At 44.0% G+C, this 19,253-nt stretch overlaps 1 protein-coding gene across 5 annotated transcripts; it reads right to left on the bottom strand.

Annotated features, from left to right (window-relative positions):
* Positions 1-1,321: 1,321 nt before the first annotated feature.
* vps54 (VPS54 subunit of GARP complex) lies at positions 1,322-18,717 on the bottom strand. 5 transcript variants are annotated; one of them, XM_026359153.1, is made up of 24 exons: positions 18,596-18,717; positions 15,737-15,911; positions 15,218-15,462; positions 10,065-10,149; positions 9,572-9,606; positions 9,269-9,400; positions 8,663-9,048; positions 7,578-7,704; positions 7,454-7,483; positions 6,755-6,862; positions 6,429-6,484; positions 5,846-5,942; positions 5,367-5,692; positions 4,623-4,752; positions 4,311-4,492; positions 3,997-4,109; positions 3,799-3,862; positions 3,599-3,704; positions 3,376-3,463; positions 3,169-3,290; positions 2,985-3,065; positions 2,437-2,544; positions 2,248-2,342; positions 1,322-1,794 (listed from the first exon to the last, which is right to left on the bottom strand). In XM_026359153.1, exons 2-24 carry the CDS (start codon positions 15,879-15,881, stop codon positions 1,689-1,691), a joined length of 2,967 nt encoding a protein of 988 aa, XP_026214938.1. In that variant the 5' UTR covers positions 15,882-15,911; positions 18,596-18,717; the 3' UTR covers positions 1,322-1,688. The 5 variants fall into 5 exon arrangements, with proteins under 5 accessions (XP_026214938.1, XP_026214934.1, XP_026214935.1 ...); XM_026359149.1 differs by lacking the exon at positions 18,596-18,717 and adding an exon at positions 18,101-18,578; XM_026359150.1 differs by lacking the exon at positions 18,596-18,717 and adding an exon at positions 18,101-18,578 and having other exon boundaries at positions 15,218-15,459.
* Positions 18,718-19,253: the final 536 nt, after the last annotated feature.

Below are 19,253 nucleotides of genomic sequence, written 5' to 3'. Positions count from 1 at the left end.
AGCTCAGATGTGTCGTCTCTGACAGTCGATCAAAAGTAGGCACTTCTGAAGCAGACAGTGATGATGCTTTTTGTTGGAGCTGCGGTCACGTCACTCTTCCCTCTGTACGATACGCTGTGAGCTCAACTCAGGTCTGTACAAAACCTCAGAGTCGAGATTTATTTGATCTGATCGTAGGTACTGTAGCTGATCAATTATTTTATCTTGTAGTTTTGTCACAGCCTGTAGTGTTCGTGTCTTACTGAAGGTGACGTGACCGGAGCTGCACAGATCTGTTTTGTTTTTAGCTCAGAGCGACACAGGGACAGAAAATCTGATTTTAAAGGGAAACCTTCAGAGTTAGTTTGAGTATTAACAGCTAAGTCTGAGTGAGATATGACTCAACAGCTCAGTGCAGCAACTAAACAAAAAAACACATGTCACAAGTGAGTTTGTTGTGGTTGGACCCAAATATAAAAAGCTGCAAAAGAACAAAATGGATGAAACTACTGAATCTAACATCACTGTACGTCGTCGTCTCGACTGTAAATGTGTTTAGTTCTCACTGTTTTACTTCTGTTGTGCAAAAAGGAGTGAAGTTGAAGACAAAGCAGATAAAAACGTCGGTATCTGAGAAACCCGACTAATAATCACATGGGATTAAATCATTTTTGATTTAATGAGCTGGAAAAGAAAAAAGTTGTTTTTCCAGGAAGAGTTTGCAGAGATTAACGAGCAAATAACATCCAGATTTTCCTCTTTAAATCAGACTTTCTGTCCCATTCTGTGTCTCAGAGGAAACAAGGCTCATGCAGATTAAATAAAACGACAGGTCGACAGAAGTTCAACGGCTGATTCTCATGCTTTATGTTCTGCAGTCAAACTCTCCTCATCAGTTAATTACATGTATAAAAAATCTGCTTCACCTTCGTCTGGATAATCACAACTGGCTGAGACTCGATGCATGATTGGACTGTTTGAATTAAAAAAAAAGAGTGCAGCTGAAGAGTTTATTTCCCAAATTAGAAACCGTTTTACTTTGGTAACAACAGGATGTAGCAGACAGCTGTGATGCTTTCACAGTCTGTAAAATATTCAGGAAATCCACTCTTCAGCGACACATTTCTGCTCCACCACTCTTCCTCTGGGTCTCTATAGAAAAGTATTAGAATCTGTTTTTATGGCTGGATGTTTTTTTAGTGAACGTAGGAAACCTGCTGATTGTTTCAGAGCAGAAAGGAACAAAATGCACTTTTCCAAATAAATAATTTCTTCTCTTCAACCCACAATCTGAAACCAGAGACAGGAAGTTTTAGTTTCAGTGTGCGTTGATTTAAAAAAAAAAAAAAAAAAAAAAACTTCCGCTCCAACACGCTGGAGAAAAAAACCGCCACAGTATAGAGAGAAAAATAAATTACCCCGTCATGTCTCAACATTATCCACACCCTAATAATTTACTAGTATTTCTGTAGCACACAGTGAGAGGAGGTGCAGGCAGTTTGAGGAGGCTCAGTTGTTACTTGATAAGGTCTCTGAAGGTGGAGCTGTTCAGGAAGCCCCGTCCTGCTGCTGCTCTTCTTCTTCATGGTTTTGTGTGTTTTTGATCCCTGTGGGGCCCCCGCTCTCAGCCGGCCACCGTCGGGCCCTCGTGGTTGGGCCCCTCGGTCACAGAGTCGGTTGATCCTGGACTGCGCAGACTCGGTCCCCCATCACCTCTTCTGCTCCCAGATCTCGGCCATGTTCAGGTCGAGTCGCTCCAGGCTTTTCAGCGCCTGGACGTTCTCGGTGTAGAAGGCGACGTCCACCACCACCAACCTGCAGCAGGAAATGTGCACGTGAATCGAACAGCACAGGGAGCTAAATACTGTTTGACCCGGATCCAGAATTCCATTTTTAAAGAGTTCATTTAATTTGGATAATTCTTCTCTCCACCGTGGGGACAGTAACAGATCTACGTGAACTCACACAGACAGTTTAGGAAAATACCTCCAGTTTGTAAACTGATTTTTAATGTGTGGAGAACAGTTGCTGTAGCAGAAGGTGTCGGTTTAGTCAACGTGACACTAAAGCCATCCATTAAATAAAGAAAGGTATTTCCAAGTGAGCTACTGTCCCTGACTTCGTTTTCATGCTCTGACCAGACACTGGTCAATGTGTCGTACTCGCTCTAAAACAAAGCTCAACAACTTAAAAACAGAAACTGAGTGGAAGAAAATCACAACTAACTTTACTTAAAGACAGGTGAGTGACACCGTGTTGTGTTGTTACCCGTGCTGTGGTCCTCCGTCGTTAACGACACCGAGTCGAGCCAGCTGCCGCTTCAGGTGCATCTTATAACTGGTGTTGATCCGCAGAAACAACATCTGCAGAGGAAACATTGGACACACCTGTCACACCTGTGTCTGTGCTGTGAAAAACCTTTATGACAGATCAACATTACGTTGTGTTGAGTCTCACCTGCGTCTGTTCTTCAGGTAGAAGCTCATAAATGGCTTCGTGCATCTTCGCCATCTGCTTACAGACGTTTCTGAAGCAGGCCGAGGGCATCGGAGCCTTCACTTCATACTGAGGAAACAAAATCATCGTCATCATCATCCTGCTGAGATCACATGACCCAACATCTGGGCACACAGCTGGACGCAGTGGGAATCAAACCCACAACGCTGCTGGTGGCTGTGCAGTCACATGGACTCCATTTCCCATAACTCTCCACTCAGCTGAACTCCGTCCAGTCATTTAGTAAATCTAACGTACTTTTTCTACATGTTCCATTGACTCGACTTGTTACTTGTTGTTAATACACATTTTTTTTATTTCATTTCACTGAATTCGAGATTTTTTTCATCACAGACATGAGAATAATTTAATTTAATCTTGTAAATGGGTTTATAGCTAAACACACAGGCGTGTGCGTTTGTGATTAAATAATTATATAAAGAAAATGGTCTGGTGTGATCAAAACAAAGGAACTAAACTAAAACTAAAGACCTAAACCAGGACCTTACCTTCGATAAAACCTTCTCAAACAGACTGTCCATGATGGCCACCAGCTTAGCCGAGATCTCTGCTATGTGATCGTTGTAGTCCTGCAAAGGAACAAACACCATCATCAGCACATTATACACAAGTCTTTTTCTTTACAAAGAACTGTGTTTGAACTTCAAACTGTTAACCGTTTCTCTGCGTTACCTTCGTGATGTGGTCGAAGTGTCTGAGGACACTGAACTGTTTCGGCTGCAGTTTGGTCTCGAAATGAGCTCTGATGATGGGAATGTAGTGAACTACCAGCTGCAGGCAGCGAGACGCCAACGCTACAAATACACGACGACAAACAGCTCAGGAAAAGTCACACGTGCTGAGTAACAGAACTCAGTAACAGTAACAGGTTTTACGTACCCAGGTTTTTGGTGGTGATGGTCTTGAGGCCGACGACCTGCAGAGCTCCGGCTCCCAGAACCAGCTGGCAGCTCCGAGAGTTGAAGTGCTGCAGAAACAAGAGGAGACCGGATTTAAAAACTAAAGCCCAGAGTCAGATTTAGGACCATGTATGGAAGGTCTCAACAAATGCTGATTTGGCAAAAGAAAACGTCAGTTAACGTCCGAGTGCGTTGGTTCTGACCTTGAGGAGGTCTGACAGACGTGTCAGCATGTCTGTGGCGATGGATGGGATGTCGTTGACACACTGACAGTATTCCAGAAAGATCCGGATCAGCAGCAGCACCGTCCTGGAGACACAAAAAGACGACCGACTTAACGTTTGTGTTCTGAACCGTCGCCTGACGCCGACAGTAACTGTGTGTAATCTGTGCAGGAACCTACCCAACTACAGCGTATTTCTGCCCACTGACCAGCAGAAACTCAGTGGGCTTCCTGTCATCAGGACCTGCAGGGACAACAAACAGCTGAAGTCCCTGAATTTACTCATCTTAACAGTGTAATGTGTCCAGTGCTACACGGGACCTGCCAATAACTGTGTGCTGCAGCAGGAGCAGACAGAGGGTGTTGGGGGGGTCATACCTGGGGTTTTGCGTTCTGGTAAGGTTATTCTGCCGTCAGCGATGGAGTTGACCAGATCCTGAAACTCAGCAGGAACCTCGGCCTGCTTCCAGCGCTCATTATCCAGGAGGAGGCTGCAGGAGTGAAACCACAAACATCACTGCCTTCATCCGGCGCCACCATTTGACTTTTCATTCATATTTGACAAAGGTTTTGTTAAAACGTTTTTTTATTGTGAAACTGAATCACTAAAGACTGAAGTAAACAACAGTTACCAGAGCTTCTAGGTGTTTCGATTTTCTTTCTTATGGCTTGACTGCACAGCTGAACGTTACCTGAGCTTGGTCTTGCGCTCCTCGTGGAAACGGTGGACGAAGCGGTTGGCCTGGCTCTGCAGCGCCCCCCTCAGGGAGACGCTGTGCCGATCACACAGCTCCTCTGTGTCCCTGACAAAACCCTCAACGGCCTGCGAGAGGCATACGAACTCTGCCGAGCTCAAACGCTCCAGAGATCCGTCCTGATGGAGAAAAGATCAATGTGATGATTCAACTCTGGTTCATTTGTGTCGTCTGACAAATAAATTATAACATTTAAAATTTATTCCTGATTTCTGAACAGACATTTTTAAAATGCTCCAGGTTTCAGACCTTGGCTCTGGCTGTGAGGACTTTGACGCAGCGGTCGTGGCTGACGTCGGAGGCCACGTGCAGCAGCTCCTGGATGCTGCTGATCACACGGTTCAGTTCGAGGTCAGTGGGCATCATGTTCTCACCGGACCTGAGACAAACAAACACACTCAGTAAAAACTCACCTGAAGTCGTCATTATTTCATTTTTTCAGACTTCATGTGTATTAATGCTGTTGAGAGAAACTAGAAACCACACTCACATTTCTTATATGTGCAAACATAAAGTGGTAAGATCAAAGATACATAAATCGATCAAACATGATCTGATCGTCACTCACTGCTTCACAGTATTTCTAAGTTGATTTACACACATTCATTAAACATATAGAGTGATGGTGGGAAAAGTAGGTGAAACATTTTTTAAATAACTGGTTGAACGACCTTTAGCAGCAATAATCTCGACCGAATAGAGACGCTGTGTTAAGACTTCTAGAAACCCTCCAAAGAATCTGTCTGAGCTCAACAATGGTCCAAAGCTACAGGAAGAGCTCGCTGAGGTTACTGCTGCCAAAGGATCAACCAGTTACTACAACACCGTTTCATTTACTTTTTCCACTGTGACTCTGTATGTCTACGTCAATAAAGACACGAAAGACGATATTTGTGAAGATCAGAAAACTTCATGACCACTTGCAGAAAACCAGCCTTTTTCATGTGCCTGTAAATAACCAGTGAAGGAGGCGTGAAAAGTCTTGTGCCGTACATGAAGCTCTGCTCGCTGCTCACGGAGGTCTCTGTGGTTCCAGACTCACTGCCAGCAGCCTCTGTCCGAGTCGGCTGGATCCTAGAGCCCACCACAGAGCTCTGATCCTGGACCGCTACATGCTGCTGCTGGGCCTCGTTCAGGGCATCACTAATGAACAGACCCTCGTGGGTGAGGTAGGCCAGCTCGGCCTCCCCCTGCAGGAACGACGAGCCGCGGGAGGACTCCTGACCTGAGGGCCGCAAACTGGCCTCCTCCAGTAGCCGGTTCTTCTGGTTGGAGTCCAGAACTTCCAGAACCACATTTCTGATCACGTTCAGAGTGGCCTGAAGGAGAGAGCAGCAGCAGGGAAATATACACGGTTAAAAAACTAAAACCAACTAAATCAACTTTCAAACTCAGCGAGGTCAAATATTTTTTCCTTCCTCCATCTTTAGTTTCGTCCTCTAAAAACTACGCAGCTGACAGTTCTGACTCACCTTTATCCTCTGTAAGAACAGAATGAAAGTCTCAAAGACGATTTTCAGCAGCTCGAACCACTGAGGGAACGTCATCAGTCTCATCTGGTCAGCAAGCCTTCAGAAACACACAGACATTTCACAGAGTTAAAAACACAAACACGGACTTTGACGTGTGGCACTTTGCTTTAGCCGTTAAAGCTAATTGAGTTTTCCCCTCTGATTTATCACTCATCTTCCTGGACGTGCTAATCACAGAGTTGTGTTTTAACCTGTGTCTTCAGTCATGATCATGATCTTTCAGTCCGTCCAGTTTTGATATGTGAAGTAGAAGTAGATGTAAATACATATTGAAAACACAGACATGGAGCAGGTTTTAGCTACTTCCCACAAATAAGCACATTATTGCTCCTTCAGCAACATCTGAGAACATTAGTTACTGTCTATTTCGCATGTTTTTAAGGTTCAAATTATTAGGAACACCTGTTTAAAAAGGGTTTTCAGTGTAACAGGAACATGAACTAACCACACTACACTGTATAATGTCTGTTTAGGACACTGATCTAAACTAGAGCTGATTCATTATGTTCACGTTTCTACTTACTTAGTGACGACTTCAGTGTCGATTTCTTCTATGTACAAAACACTCTCAGCTACACACTGCAAACACAAACAGGACAGTTGAGGGACCATTTTTTCCAGTGGGAGATGTAATGTTTGATGACTGAGGTAGTTTACAATGCATTAATAATTCAGGACGCTGAAGACTGTTTTATTATCATGACGTGAACATGTTAACTGGGAGATTCACAATCACTGCTGGAAGTTTCTGAAACAACAGAGATGCTAACTCAGATACAGACAGCAGTGATGTGTTGAAGCCTGTTTCTCTCACACAGACAACAGTACGTTTCATTTTTGCCTGTTTACCTGACTGACGATGGTCTTGGCAGCCAAGATCATCTCATCACTATAAATATCCAGAAAGTCCAGCTTCCTCTGCCGCAGCAGACCGAACACCAGAGACTCCAACCGCTCCTAAAACACAATCACACACAGACGCACACCATCAGATCGAACCCCGTTTGTGTATAAACTAAGATTTGCTCTACAAGCTGAGATCGAGGCAGCAGCGGATCCATCATCAGATAATCCTCAGTCAGAGCTGGGCCACTCACTTTAAATCACAAACATATTTTGAGCACTAGGTTGAATTATATCATTATCACAGTTTGACTAAAATCACTTTGATTCAAATGAAAAATAATGTGATGCCCAGGATGAACTCAAAGATTATTCAGATCAGCGTGATGCTCCAAGAATAAATCGATTCACTGCATCAGGACAAATTAGTATTAACATTTAGACACCAATCATACCATACCAATCCCCACAGCACCCTAATTATCCTGATGTAGTTAACCCCCCCCCCCCCCCCCCCACCTGGGCCACGAAGCCCATTAAAACAAACACTCGATTAATCACAGACCCACATCCCGAAGACAGAGACAGATTTGAGCAGCAGACATTATTTCAAGGATTTCAGGGGATTTTAATGTTAGATCTGTGCGTGCGTGCGTGCGTGCGTGCGTGCGTGCATGCGTGCGTGCGTGCGTGCGTGTGTCCCACCTTCTCGGAGACAGCGTTTGGTTTGTGGACCTGTGATGAGCACATCATGCATTAAATACACAGCACTTTGTGATGAACCACTACCGGTAACCAGTTAAAGGGTGATGAAGGAGTTTGTTCAGACCTTCTCCAGGACCTGCGGCTCTTCCCTCAGGCTGCGGTTCAGGTCACTGCGGGCGTACATGCTGAAGTCCTCCACCATCATCTTATCGATCAGCTTCTCCAGTTCGCACAGTTGTGATCCCAAATGTCTGAGCAACACAAACACACCGTCAGTACACCGCCTGTATGAGTTGCATTAAAGGGCAATGTCACCAATTTTCAATTTCCTAGTTGTAGTTTGGGGAGAAATATACAACACTGAGCTGATAATTCTGATAATGAGTTTTCAGCTAGAACCAGGAGGTCACTCTCTCCTCTTGCTTTTGTTCATTAGTACACCTAAACTCTGTAGCAGCCAAGCAGCAGCTGGTAGTTTTTCATTAGAGACATTAAAGTCGCAGAGCTCAGCATAACTGAAACTGACATTTCTATCAACTAGAGGCAAATTTCCCTCAGGTATGTGTCTGTGCTGCCTCTGTAATTTACATTTGACAAGCTTGTTTTCCCGTATCACTAGCAGGGCTTTTGTGATGACTCCAAAATTAATATGACGTTGCCATTTCTGTTGGGATCATATACAAAACATGTGTTTAGACTAAACACAAGCTGAGTCTTAGAGGTTGACTACAATCCAAGTCAGAGGAAACATGGGCAAGAGACATCTGTAGAAAGTGAAGATGATTCTGTTCAAACTTTAACACACAGGAGTGAACAGGGTCATCGCACCAAAACACGCTGTCTGAATAATCACGGACAAACGTGGAGACATGAGGAGCTGAAGGCCTCACAGTCACCAGGTCTGATGTCACGTAGTAAACAATAATCAGCGGGATGACCAAACCGCAGTAACATTCATTGTGAAGCCACCTCTCTCCTGTCACACAAACGTACAGTAGTCCACGACACAGGATCTTCTTCCTGTATTTAGTTTTTTGACCAATCTGACCAATAAGCAGAGACAACATTCTCGCGTGATTTGACGTGATGCATTTGAGTTCACTTTTTTCTCAGTATTAAAAGAAAGTTTACAATCTCATCCACTGATTCAGACCAAAGCGAACTCGCTGAGGTCTGAAAACACCCTAAAAGACTTCTGTCTCTGCTCACCTGAAGCTGTGGATTCCCTGCAGCTCCTGCTGCAGCACCTCCTTGGTGGTGGCAATGAGCTCCAGCGCCCCGACGAACTCTGAGGTGGAGAGCAGCAGCTGCACGGTGGGCTGCGTCTGATGCACCGCTGCCATCAGTTTCAGCTTGTTGTGCAGCTTCACGCAGTTGTTGCGTGTCAGAGCAGTACGAAGGGCCCGTAGAGGCCCCTGGCACATGACGCGATCCATAGCAGCGGTCCGGCCCCGCAGGATGGCGACAGCCCTCTGCGTCTCCTGCAGCCGGTCCTGCAGCTCGTGCTGCGAGGACATGGCGTGAAAAAACGCCTCTGAACGCAGGGAAATCTGCCGGGCGATGCTCACCTCCACCACATCCAGGTAGTGACTCAGCTGGACAGAAGAAGAGAAAAACAAACATCATGTATTTGTCAGGTGAAAATATAAATCTTCATATTAACATGTCTGAATGTGCTCGATTATTATAATAGATCCGACAGATTCCCTGGATTCAACCAGTTGAGTAATGTCTGTAAACAAGGGGGCTAGCTTACAAAACCGCTACTGAAATTGTGTTCTGACCGTCTTCTGCAGGATCAAAGTGTGAGTTCACCTTTTCTTGCAACAGTTTAGAGGAGGCCACATCTCTGCTGCTCTTCCCTCCTGCGCTGTTGAAGTGAGACCAGGGCAGGACAGTGTTGAACGTCGCTGGGTCCTCCAAAGCAAAGTCAGGTTTCATAAAGATCTGAAAAATCCAGTCACAGACACAACATCTTGAGACCCTGCAGGGCATGAGGTCATCATGGAGACAGGTGAAATGATTGTTGTGTTGTCAGAGAAGCAAATGAATGAGTGGACACTTTTATATATATATATATATCATCCAGTGGAAACAGAGAATAAGTAAATGGATTACCTTCGGAACTTGTTCGAGCTCAGCTCTAGATTTGTCTGGAGAAAACAAGAAAAGAAAAGATATTTATAAAAATAATCATAGTTTATGTTTTATTTATTTGTACAGTGTGGTCCCGTCTGCTGCGACGCTGTTACACACATCTGCTGTTTCTAGTGGTGGAGTTTCCCACATAACAACTGTCAGCTGCAGGTCTGGTTTGGTGCCTTCAGGGACAGTACAGAGTGTAGGTCATTTGTGTTCTGAAACCCCTAGAATACCGTATTCAAAACCAAGTGACAAAAGTCAGAACCAAGCGATTTTGATCAAGAATTTCGGAACAGTTGAACTAACAGGAGAGATGATGCTGTGGTCATGTGTGTCAGGCCTGTTCAGCTGCAGATAATGTATGGGTGTGCTGCATCCTGTGTGTATGTCTTAAGGGACAGCACTTTTCTGAACGGAAGAGGATGCAGCAAGGAGAGTCTTGCAGCAGCAGCTTGTTAATTATTCATACCATGGTTGGTGGTGATACTGGAGACGGCATCCACATCGTCTTTGTTGGGACAGATCGTCTTGCAGCGCTCATGGATTCTTTCCCTCTAAAGATAAAAAGACAAAAAGTGCAGGGTGTTGAGTTTATGAAGCTTAAAAAACAATATATATATATATTGTTATATAAACAAAAATATTCAAGACAGAAATGTGAAGACAACAACAACAATGGAAACACCTTTTGTTCTGAGAAAAGTCTGTCCTGTGGGTGGCGCTAAAGAACAGAAACAAAAGCGTCTGAAGGTCACGGCTCCACATCAGTCAAACGGAAACAATCAACAGCTGTTTTTCCTGTCTTACATAATGTTTACACTCCATGAGAAACCGTGCTCAAACCTGAATGAGGAAATGAGCATAGAGCTGCTCTCATGTGATGCAGCATCAAGCAATAGGGAAGTCCTGTTAGGTGACAAAGTGTCTCTCAGTCTCCATCACATTCAGGTGGAGGTATTCACTGCTGCTCTCGTGGCTGACATGTTAGTCAGCACTGGGCTTCTGTTTCTCCAGGGAACCAACAGTGACCCTGCCAGATAGCCTGTCACCTTCAGTCAGTTTACTTTAAGCACAGAAGTACCAGTTCTCCATTAAGAAAGAGATTTCAATCAGGGAATCAATCAAACTTTCAGAAACGTGATTTCTGAGAACCTACTCATCATTACAACATTAATTTTATTTCTCAAGTTTAGAAAAAATGTCTAGATGTGTGTTATGTACACAAATGGGCAAATGGTAAAGGTGAAACTGATGTTAACACTGATGATATCTTCCAATTAACTGAAGCAGTGAGATGAGTGTCCTGGAGCAAAAAGGGAAATATCTGAATTATAGTGGAGTAGAAGCAACATAAAATGGAAATACTCTGAAACTCAAACTCTCAGCTGTAGTACTGCAGCACTAAACCTGCTCTTATTCTGTTGTTTTAAAGGGATGTTTACAATTCTGCACACAAATTATAGAGAGAACCTACTTAAAGTGAACAGATAACCAACTTTGACATATCGCAAAGCTTCAATTTTACTAAACTGAAAACCCACAAAGGGAAAATGGGGAAGTGCAGTTAAGGACAAAATGTTTCCCAAAGTTCAACACTGTGGCTTATTTTTACTTCAGAGTGAGACATTTCTAATGATTTTTATTAAGACGTAAAACAGGAAACATGTTCAGTAGAGAAGCCTTGATGTTTAACTGTGGATTCATAAATTCAGCTTTTCCTGTATGTATGAAGTGTTTAGTGTTTCCTTGGTACGCTGCAGTCGAGTGATGACTAGTGCATGCCAGTGTTCTTAAAAACAATGGGGACATGATTAATTATTGTTTGGCCTGATGAGTTCACCAGTCTTTAACGTAATCAGAAGTTAAAGCAGCAGCCGTGACACCGCTCACTGAGGCAACTAAAGTACTAAAAACACAGACACGATAGACTCCTTTTAAATTTAGTGTGACTCAACTCAAATGATCTCAAACACCCAGAGATAAGTGGAGCTGTGTAATATATGCCGTTCGAAAAAAAAACCAAAACAACATTCTGCACAGAGAAGTTTGATGATGACCTTGCAGCTTGATTCATGCGACCCTAATAGCGCACACGACAAGTGGAACAACCACCAATATGTGGCCTCAATGGCCCTCAAGGTTAAAGCTGGGACTCCCAACCAGTCAGAACTAAAGACGGTCAAATGTCTTCAAGGTGCTCAACTCAGTTTACTCCAGTCAGCACTGTTGGCGTAACGATGGCCTAAAAGACAGAATCTCCACAGACACTAATAAATCTGCTTTGAAATTATAGGGAAAAAAAACACTTCTATGAATTTGCCTGAGAATGATAAAGTGCACGTGCATGAGGACACTGCAGGTACTCAATTAAAATGGGGCCTTAAAGCTTTAAAAAAAAATTGTAATTGTATGGAGACAACAACCAACAACTCTTTCAATGTAAATATGGGCGCATACAGTCTTCTTCTCTTTCGTCTTTTCCCATCAGGGGTCGCCACAGCGAATCATCCTTTTCCACCTAAATCTATCATGAACATCTTCTACCCTAACACTAGCCAACCTCATGTCCTCTGTTAAGACATCCATATATCTCCTCTTTGGTCGTCCTCTTGTCCTCCTGCCTGGCAGCTCCATCTCCAACATCCTTCTACCAATATATTCTCTATCCCTCCTCTGAACATGTCCGAACCATCTCAGTCTGGCCTCTCTGACTTTGTCGCTAACACAGGCAACGTGAGCCGTCCCTCTGATGTACTCGTTCCTTATTCTGTCTAACCTGGTCACTCCTAAGGAGAACCTCAACATCTTCATCTCTGCTACCTCCATCTCAGCCTCTTGTCTCTGTCTCACTGCTACCGTCTCTAACCCATAGAGCAGAGCTGGTCTCACCACTGTCTTGTACCCCTTTCCTTTGAGTCTTGCTGACACTCTTTTGTCACACAACACTCCTGACACCTTCCTCCACCCGCTCCAACCTGCCTGCACTCTCCTCTTCACCTCTTTTCCACACTCTCCATCACACTGAACTGTTGACCCCAAGTACTTAAACTCCTGTACCTGCTTCACCTCAGCCCCTTGTAACCTAACGCTTCTACCTTGATCCCTCTCGTTCAGACACGTGTATTCTGTCTTACTACGACTGACCTTCATGCCTCTTCTTTCCAGAGCAAACCTCCACCTCTCCAGCTGTTCCTCCACCTGCTCTCTACTCTCACTGCAAATCACAATGTCATCCGCAAACATCATTGTCCAGGGAGATTCCTGTCTGACCTCATCTGTCAGCCTGTCCATCAGCATAGCAAACAAGAAGGGACTCAAAGCTGATCCTTGGTGTAGTCCCACCTCCACCTTGAACTCCTCTGTCTGACCTACAGCACATCTCACCACTGTCATACTTCTCTCATACATGTCCTGAACTACTCTGACGTACTTCTCTGCCACTCCCGACGACCTCATACAGTACCACAGCTCCTCCCTCGGCACCCTGTCATACGCCTTCTCTAAATCTACAAAGACACAATGCAGCTCCTTCTGACCATCTCTGTACTTTTCCATCAACATTCTCAAAGCAAAAATGGCATCAGTGGTGCTCTTACGGGGCATGAAACCATACTGCTGCTCACAAATCTCCACCTTCTTCCTAAGCCTGGCTTCCACTACTCTTTCCCACAGCTTCATTGTGTGGCTCATCAACTTTATTCCTCTATAGTTGCTGCAGTTCTGCGTGTCACCCTTGTTCTTAAAGATCGGAACCAGAACACTTCTCCTCCATTCCTCAGGCATCTTCTCACTCTCTAGAATCCTATTGAACAAACTGGTTAAAAATTCCACTGCTGTCTCTCCTAAGCACTTCCACACCTCCACAGGTACGTCATCAGGACCAACAGCCTTTCCACTCTTCATCCTTTTCAGAGCCTTCCTAACCTCATCCTTTCCAATCTCTGCTACTTCCTGCTCCACAACATCCACATCTTCCTCCCTTCTTTCCCTGTCATTTTCCTCATTCATCAGCTCCTCAAAATACTCCTTCCATCTTTTCTGCACACTCTTCTGGGTTGTTAGCACCTTTCCATCTCTGTCCTTAATCACCCTTATCTGTTGCACATCCTTCCCATCTCTATCTCTCTGTCTGGCTAGCCTGTACAAGTCCTTCTGACCTGACCTGACCTCCAGAGTCCTCTTACACACCACCATGCGGTGCTGTCTGCCTACACTCTCTCCTACCACCACTTTACAGTCACTAACCTCTCTCTGTGTTCCTCTCTCTTCTGGAAGTAAGTGTTGACTACAGCCATTTCCATCCTCTCAGCAAAGTCCACCACCATCTGTCCTTCCAGATTCCTTTCCTTTACACCAAACCTGACCATCACCTCCTCATCACCTCTGTTGCCCTCACCAACATGCCCATTGAAGTCTGCTCCAACAACAACTCTCTCTCCTCTGGGGATACTCTCTACGACCTCATCAAACTCACTCCAGAATCTCTCCTTCTCTTCTAACTCACAGTCAACCTGTGGTGCATACCCACTGACTACATTCACCATCACCCCTTCAATTTCTAGCTTTATGCTCATCACCCTGTCTGAGACTCTTTTCACCTCTAGAACATTGTTCACAAACTCCCCCTTCAGGATCACTCCTACCCCGTTTCTCTTCCTATCAACACCATGGTAGAACAGTTTGTTTCCTCCTCCAATGCTACGTGCCTTGCTGCCCTTCCACCTTGTCTCCTGCACACACAGAACATCTACCTTCCTTCTCTCCATCATGTCTGCCAGCTCTCTGCCTTTCCCTGTCATTGTGCCAACGTTAAGAGTCCCTATTCTCAAACCTATGCTCCTGCCTTTTCCCTTCTCTCTCTGCCCACGAACCCTTCTGCCTCCCCTCTTTCTTCGACCAACAGTAGTCAAATTTCCACCGACACCCTGTAGGTTAACAGCATCGGTGGCGGTCGTTGTTAACCCGGGCCTCGACCGATCCGGTATGAAAGTCTTATTGATGATTTGCATGGTTATTTTGGCAATTTTTACGCCGGATGCCCTTCCTGACGCAACCCTCTCTATTTATCTGGGCTTGGGACCGGCACAGAAGTCACTGGCTTGCAACCCCTGTGGCTAGATTGCATACAGTAATATGTATTTTAGATTTATATATAAACATAAAACATTAAGTTTTGACAACTCTTCACAAATACTGTGAATCATTATGGACATTATTTATTCAAAGATAAAAAAAAAAGTAGTTGGTTGTAGTAGAACAGATAAGTCGCACAGCCAAACCATCCACACACCAGCCATCAGCACAGATTGAGCCTGATGAGTTCTCATCCACCTTTTTAATGTGTAATACAAATACATTAATACATTAACCCTAACCCTAATACATTTGAGCCAAACTTCCACTGAGAAAGCTGCTATTTTAAGCCATTAAAAGGTGTAGGAGCTAAAACTGCTTCAACAGGATTCCTGACACACCCACAACAAGGGAACGTAGAAACTCTTCAGCTCCACCCTCACTCACAAGCAGAAACTCTGAGTCTACTGATGTCTGAGCTGCAGTGATGATCAGTAAATCCATCCCCCACAATCAGAAATGCTGTGAATAATTCAGCATGGGTGTTACCTGAGCCATCTCCTGCAGGTAAGGCCCAAAGTGTTCCCTGGTGATGTTGGGGAGGTAGAAGGAGGGCATCACTTCCGTCTCTGCAAAGTCCAGACCCCAAGTCTTGGTGAAGAAGTCGGACTCTCGTTTGGCGAGACGCGGGTCGTTCAGTGCGGCAGGGAGGTTGACCTTCGAGCTGTACACCGTCCACCTGTCGTGTTCCGCCACCACAGATGGGCCATCGCACAGGCCACGCCCCTCACCTGCTGGAGCACAGTAAAACAGTTAAAATGTTTGAAAAATTTCACAACAAACTGCAAAGACTGTATTAGTCTCACATGAACTAAAGAGCTGAAAATAAAATCTACAACAATTATCAATATATTATTATATTATTAAATCATGAATTCGTGTCCAGGTTCAAGCTTCTCAAATGTAAACATCATTGTAAACTGAAAATCTTTGGATTTTGGACTGTCAGTGGGATAAAGTTAAACACTTAAAGACACTGCCTCAGGCCTCAAGAAGCATTTTTCTTACCGGTGGGCTCCTTGGGACAGACATCAGGCAGGGATCGGACAGGCCGACAGCGAGGGGGAGAGGGATCCCGGTCCTTGTGGTAGAACCTATCTCGGCCCCCACTGCCAGGACGAGGCACTGGAGAGGAGCTGTGGCTGGAAGCCATGGCATTGGGACTTGCCTCCGTGGAGGCTAGCTGGACGCAGAGAGAGAGATGAAATTAGATCAAGTTAAACAAAACTAAAGGGTGAAGCTGTCAAAGATTTAATTCTGAATCTGTCATGATGCACCTATTAAACCCTCAGGATGTGCACTAGATGTTGTCTATAACAACAACCTGATTTTGTTTTAATGATGTTCAAGTATGTCCCTCGCTGGGCAAAAAACTAACTCATGCCTCATTCTATGCAGCTTAGTAGGATAATGGACTACTGTACATTGAGAGTACATGTAGGGTGCTGGTATACTATAGGTGTAAATGGCCACAATTTAAGCTGAAAAGCTGTCTAGAGTGCACTGTTAGCCTAATGGTTATAATGTATGACGCGTTTCTGCAACATTCTCTGGTTCGAGTCCATCTGGGGATCTTTGACACACTCTCCCTCTCCATCTCCTGTCTGCTTACGTATTAAATAAAGACTAAGAAGGATCAAAACATGACCAAAAGACAAAATACACACACCACAAGCCCCACAGGTCGCTATGTTTCCAAACTCTGCTGAATGAACTGCATAAGGTTTCACATTTTACCAAAAAATCCACAAATACCAGAAAATAGGAAATTACTGAGAAATTTTAGAAGAAGAAACTTCTGAGAGTAGTTGGTTCTCAGTCGATCAAACATTGACTGAAACAGTTTCTGTTTTACAGGTTCAGGAAGTGACACCTTTAAAGACTGTCTTCAGAGTGCAGTGCAACCCAGAACTGAAAGTATGTTTTACTTTCTAAGAACTACATTCAGATCTTGAAGGTGGGTTGTGAATCATTAGCACAAAAAAAGCTCAAAGTCAGAACTGATAGTAAGGAACCTGAGTACTTTTTGGGCAACTACTTGCACTGTTACTTGAGTACTGAGACTGTGTACTATTCCCAACTCTGCTAAAGTCGCTCTTTGGGTTGTTATTATTATATTACTATTATATATTATTTTTAGTATTTTCCAAAATTATATTGACGGTGATTTATGAAGCACAGTCAATAAAACAATGATCCACAGGCCTAAAACTCAGAAACTACACAGAATATTTGTGACTGTACTTGTTAAACTGTGCCGTGTTACAACCATTTAATTTCTCCAAAACCTATTAAGAAGCATACATTACACAGAAAAGAAGGTGTTTAGTGAGCCTGGCTAAGCAGCACAGGATGTGAAACAGAAGTGTTATTGTGCTGACAGTCCGCTCTAATCTGACTGCTCAGACTGAGGAGGTGTAAAACCCTCAGATGTTAATCCCATCGCACTGATGGGAGGACAGAAGAAACGTCTGCTGCTTTACTGCTACTACTGAACCACCAAACACTGTCCATTTTAACATAAAAAAACAATAAGCATCTAAAAGTAGAAAACATCATAGTCCTCTTGCTGCTTGTTCCAACTGAGACGTCTGTGAGGTAAAAATAGGAACAAAAAATCCACATATTTTTAGAGAGACATGATGCTTTGGAGGATCAGTTGCTGCAACCTGACTAAAGGTGTGGACCATCGCAAACTAAACTCTTATTTTGTATTTATATCTGAGAAGTTGAACCCCCTCCAGAATGAACAAGCAACTTTTCTGATTCATTTGACTTGGTCAGAGGAGAGAGATTTTACCATAATAAAAAACTGCAAATCTATAAATGACGAGTTGATTACAAAATACACGACAGCATCAACTGCAAAAATGTATTCCCACGTTAACATTTTGCTGCAGGTGTTTACAGCCGAGTGATTTTTAGTTGTGCAAGGCATTTAGTGTAAAGTTGCAGAAAGTATATCGACCATAATCATGCAATGTTGTTGTTGTTTCAGTGTGACCCTTGAGTTTAAAGGTTAACTATGTTTAAGTGTCTCTTGTTAAATATTTCTACCAGCCTGCAAACTGTAGCTTGTCTCACACTCACATTTATTTCGATCCTGTGTAGTAAATGCTTCAGTTTGGCCAAATAAATATGCTCATGAAATACAGTCTGTAATTGTTTTTGTTGAGGCGGACTTATTAGATTAGCATTAATATTTAATATTAATTAAAGACGCGGAGCCCCCCACACACACCTTCTCCCCCTGCGGTAATTAATTAATTACGCAAATAATTAAAGACTTCTTACACCAAACCAGAGGTAAACAGGAGATTCTAACGTGTTTATTTACAAATTAGGAAGGACCCTACAAGACAAATGGTTTACCTTCCTTAGCATGGTGTTGTTCACCCCAGCTCGTTCTCCGGTGCTGGTTTCACATTTTAGAATTCAAATCTCCTATTTTAAACGTTTCCTTTCCCACAGGTTTGGGATTGTTGACTCGCTGTCACTGCTTCCAATCAGGCATCGGTGACAGGAGCTAGCCAGCTAACTAGCTTCAGCTTAGCTCCGGAGCATCAGGTAGCCTGTGGAGCGATTCCACCAATCTGACAGTGAAGTCAACACCAAGTAATTGTTGCCACGAGAAACTCAGACACGTCTTCCTTGTGATGACACAGTTATTAATGCGCAGAGAATCCGTCACTTCTGTCTGAGGCTGAAGCTAAAGCTAATGTTAAAGCTAATATTGGTTGCGAACCTAGCTATGGGTTATTACACGTAGACGGGCTAATGCTAATGCTAACAGTTAGCAAGCTAACTTTCTCAGCTTTACGACCTCCGGAAGGTTTTGTGACAGCGGGGCTTCAGCCGCCTCCCTACCTATCTTATGAAGCACAGTGGCCGGTGTCGGTCCTCTTTACCATCACAGGAACAGTGGAGGAACCGGGATGACAACAACGGCACAAGATCTCACCGGTATACCAACCATGATGCACTGCGGGGGGCGGAGCAGCGACGGCTTCTTCTCGGTTGTTTCTCGTTTCTGTCCACGAAGCTCGCTGCTGCCACCTGATGGTCACAGCTGTAAAGACACACTCACCGGAGATCAGGGATTGGTGAATGATGACAAGTTGTCCAATGAGTGCTGCATTTGGCTGAAGCTGCGCATGCAGAATGCCCCTGTATACTGTTTATCATTGCACTTACAGCCATATAAGCCATAACAGAACCATTTACATTTTCATTTGGCAGATGCTTTTATCCAAAGCAACTTACAAATGAGGAACTTTGAGGAAGTCAAGGAGAAAAACAGCAAAGCAAAGCAAAGTGCTATCAAAGAAGTGTTTCTGTTTCATAAGATGCAAGTACAAGGGGTAGAAAAGTGCAAAGCAAGATGCAGAAGAGTTCTGTTTTCATCATTCTTTTAATTGTTGAAAGTGAGGTGGCTGAGCGTGCAGAGTTCTGCAGCTCATTCCACCATCCTGGGATCACTGAGCTGAACAGTTTTCCTTGGTGTCTACTGTGTGGTGCTGGTACC

The sequence above is a fragment of the Anabas testudineus genome, chromosome 1, assembly GCF_900324465.2.
Source record: "Anabas testudineus chromosome 1, fAnaTes1.2, whole genome shotgun sequence".
NCBI lineage: Eukaryota > Metazoa > Chordata > Actinopteri > Anabantiformes > Anabantidae > Anabas > Anabas testudineus.
This window is presented reverse-complemented; position numbering and strand designations above follow the sequence as displayed.